General features: G+C 71.4%; 1 protein-coding gene across 1 annotated transcript in view; it reads left to right on the forward strand.

Moving 5' to 3' along the window:
• Positions 1-1,620: 1,620 nt before the first annotated feature.
• The window catches only part of PKP3 (plakophilin 3), an 8,060-nt gene continuing 6,866 nt past the window's right edge, over positions 1,621-2,814 (forward strand). The window contains exon 1 of the mRNA XM_026082074.1: positions 1,621-1,659. Coding sequence (XP_025937859.1) covers positions 1,621-1,659 — 39 coding nt within the window. The remainder of the gene's footprint in view (positions 1,660-2,814) is intronic.

Raw genomic sequence — 2,814 nt, forward strand, 5'->3', positions numbered from 1 at the left:
GGGTGAAGCGGGTCGTGATTTTTTTCTTAAGGGTCTAATTTCTTAGTCAGAAATGAATTTATTAACTCAGTAGCGCCGGGGCAAGAGGAGGCCCGCTGGCAGGAGCGGCCAAGCCCCCGGGCTGCCCCTCGGAGCGGGGGGCGGAAGCGTGGGAGCTCGGGGGCTGGAGCCYGGTGCCTCGTCCCTATGCTGGAGCTGTCGGGAAGGGGCGATTTCCTTGGGAAAGACCCCTTCTCCTCCAGGTCCTCCGCTCACCTCCCCTGCTCCCGGGGAGCCACGGGGCCGCGACATCCGAGGGGCTTCGGCTCTGCCGCGTGCTGCGGACACGGGGACCCGCTACTGCGGCCGCCACCGGGTAGGGGCAGAGCCCCTCGCCGGCCCCCCCACGTCCCTCTCCGGCCCTATCYGGCATCGCCTGGGCGCGGGGTTGGGGGGGAAAAGGGCAGAGCCTGAAGCAGGTCCGGGAGCGGGGAGAAGCAAACGAYGTTGCCAAGCTAATTTCTGTGAAATTATGAGGTAGGAAGCTGTTTTCAGGAAGTTCTGTCCCTTGGGTGGTTTTTGGTTTTGTTTTGTTTTGTTTTTTTTTTAATTCTTTAAAAAATAAAATCAATGTCTTGGCTGGGATTTCCCTCCCCATCCACCCGCGTGGCTCGGCGTGCCTGGCGGAGACCTGACCCGCCTCGGGAAAGAGGGGAGAGGAGGCAGGTAACGTCGGGGAGGCGAGCGACGGCCCCGCCGGGGGTGGGATGGTGCCCGGAGAGGTCGGGGCCCAGGCTGCGCCCTTCGGTGGTGCCGGGGGCTCCCTTGGCACCCCGTGCAAAGGCGAGGAAGGAGGCGACCCCCCTTGGATGCCCGGCCGCGCGCCCGGGCTTGCAGCGAGGTGCGGGAGCCTCYACCCTTCGGTGTGCGCGCTCGGGACGCCCGTGCTCGCCCCAGCCCTTTGCCTGCCCTTCCTCTCGCACGTGAACGTGCTCAGCTGCACGCAAGCGGGGGGGGCCCAGCAAGCTTGCGGGGCAGGGCCCCCCCCCCCAAACCGCCAGCCGGGAGCGGGCAGGTCCCTCCCCAGCCCCGGAGGAGGAACCCCAGCGTCGACGGAGGCGTTCGCCAGGCGTCTCGCCCTGCCCCGCAGGCCTTGCTGGCGAAGGCGTTCGGGCTTGTTCGCGCCTCGGTCTGCGGGGCGGGCGGCAGAGGCGGAGGGGAGGGGGGCCAACGCCAGGCGGGCTGAGAACGGGGCAGTCGTGACAGCGGTGCTGGGCGCAGGAGCACCGGCTGGAGTGGGGTGGAGGGGTCCCCACCGGGTCCTGCCCGGCGAGGCTGCTGAAACCTCGGGGAGCTGCTCGGTGCCTCCCGGGGGGCCAAAGCCGAAAGTGGGGCCGTGGACCACGGGGCACCTTCGTGTGCCGGTTTGCGGCTTCGCCCCGAGGCCGCGCCAGGGCATTTTTACGGCACTGCCTCCTGCCCCGGCAGCCCCCCGGCAGCGCGAAGCTGGCTGGGGYGCGACGGCGCTGGGAGCGCACACGCGAGCCGCCGCCACCGCGACCGGTTGGGTGAGCTCCCGGGCCCACGCCTGAGCCGCGGCGGGGCGGCCACCAAGCCCGTGCCGCGGCCCTCGCCGGCAGCATGCTGCAGGGCGACGGCCCCTCGGGGCCGCCRAGCAAGGTAGGTGCCCGCCTCGCGGAGGGTCCCAGCGCGGGGTCGCCCGGGCCCAGAGATCCCTCTTCCCCGCTGCCTTGTGCCTCGGTTTTGTGTCCGAACCCGTCTTGCCTTGCAAACGCCTCCCGTTTCTCCCTTGCGGCGGAGGGGATCCCCCGGTGCCGGCCGCAGCAACGGCCTCGCGGCACAGCCCGAGGGACGCGGGGGGCTTTGGAGGCGCCGGGAGGTTTTCCCGGCTCGGCAGAGCCCTCCGGCTCATGAGCCAGCGGGGCGTTGCGGCGGGAGGGATCCCCGGACCGGCCGAGCTGGGTCACCTCGGCGCCGGCGCTGGGCCGACCGGAAAAGCGTGTCCCCTGCTCGACCGACCGGGGCAGCCAGGCCGTGAACGAGGCCACGCGGGTCCTTGCCGGAGGGGGCAGTTCGTGGGTCCGACCCCTCCGATGCCAGGCGCTCGGCTCCGACCGCCCGGCAGCCTCCGCTCCCCGGCGGCATCCCCACGGCGGCATCCCCATGGCCTTCAATTAGCGAGTCTAATCAGACCGGGCGATCCCAGCCCCGGCAGATCCCGTACCGCGGGGCCGGCTCGGCTTCTCCTGCAGCTGGGGAAACCGAGGCGGAGAGAGGCGCCCGGCGGGGCTGCGGCTGCCGGCGCCTCAAAGCTTCCCCGGGTGCAAGGTCCGCGGCGGGGAGGCGGCGGCTCGGGACGGAGCCGGGTGCGCCCACGCCGCCCGCCGGGAGCTCGGGGCAGGCGGGGGCTGAGCCAGGACCGAGTCCAACCTTTTCTCCCCCTTGTAACGAAGCGAGAGCCGCGCGGGCTAGTCACCGCGGTGTGTCGCAAGCCCCGGCCAGCTCACCGGCCCGGCGAGCCTAGTAACGCTTACGCACCGCGGGCTGGGCGATGCCAAGCGCCGGGGCGGCCGCGCTGCGGGTGCCGGCTATCCCTCACCCCGCTTTTTAAGCCCCGGCTGAGCAGTGTCAGCAAGCTTGGGGCTTGAGGACGCCCCGCGAGCGGGGGGGGCCGAGCCGCCCCGTGGAGGCGTGCACGAGACCAGACACAGCTCGGTTCAGGAATGCGCCGCTGAAGAACGCCAAGGGCGGGGCAGGGCGGAGGGGGGGTCAGGGAGCCTCATGGCCCCCCGCGCCGGGCTGGCCAGGCTGCGT

Source organism: Apteryx rowi, unplaced genomic scaffold (genome assembly GCF_003343035.1).
Source record: "Apteryx rowi isolate R43461 unplaced genomic scaffold, aptRow1 scaffold_566, whole genome shotgun sequence".
Lineage (NCBI taxonomy): Eukaryota > Metazoa > Chordata > Aves > Apterygiformes > Apterygidae > Apteryx > Apteryx rowi.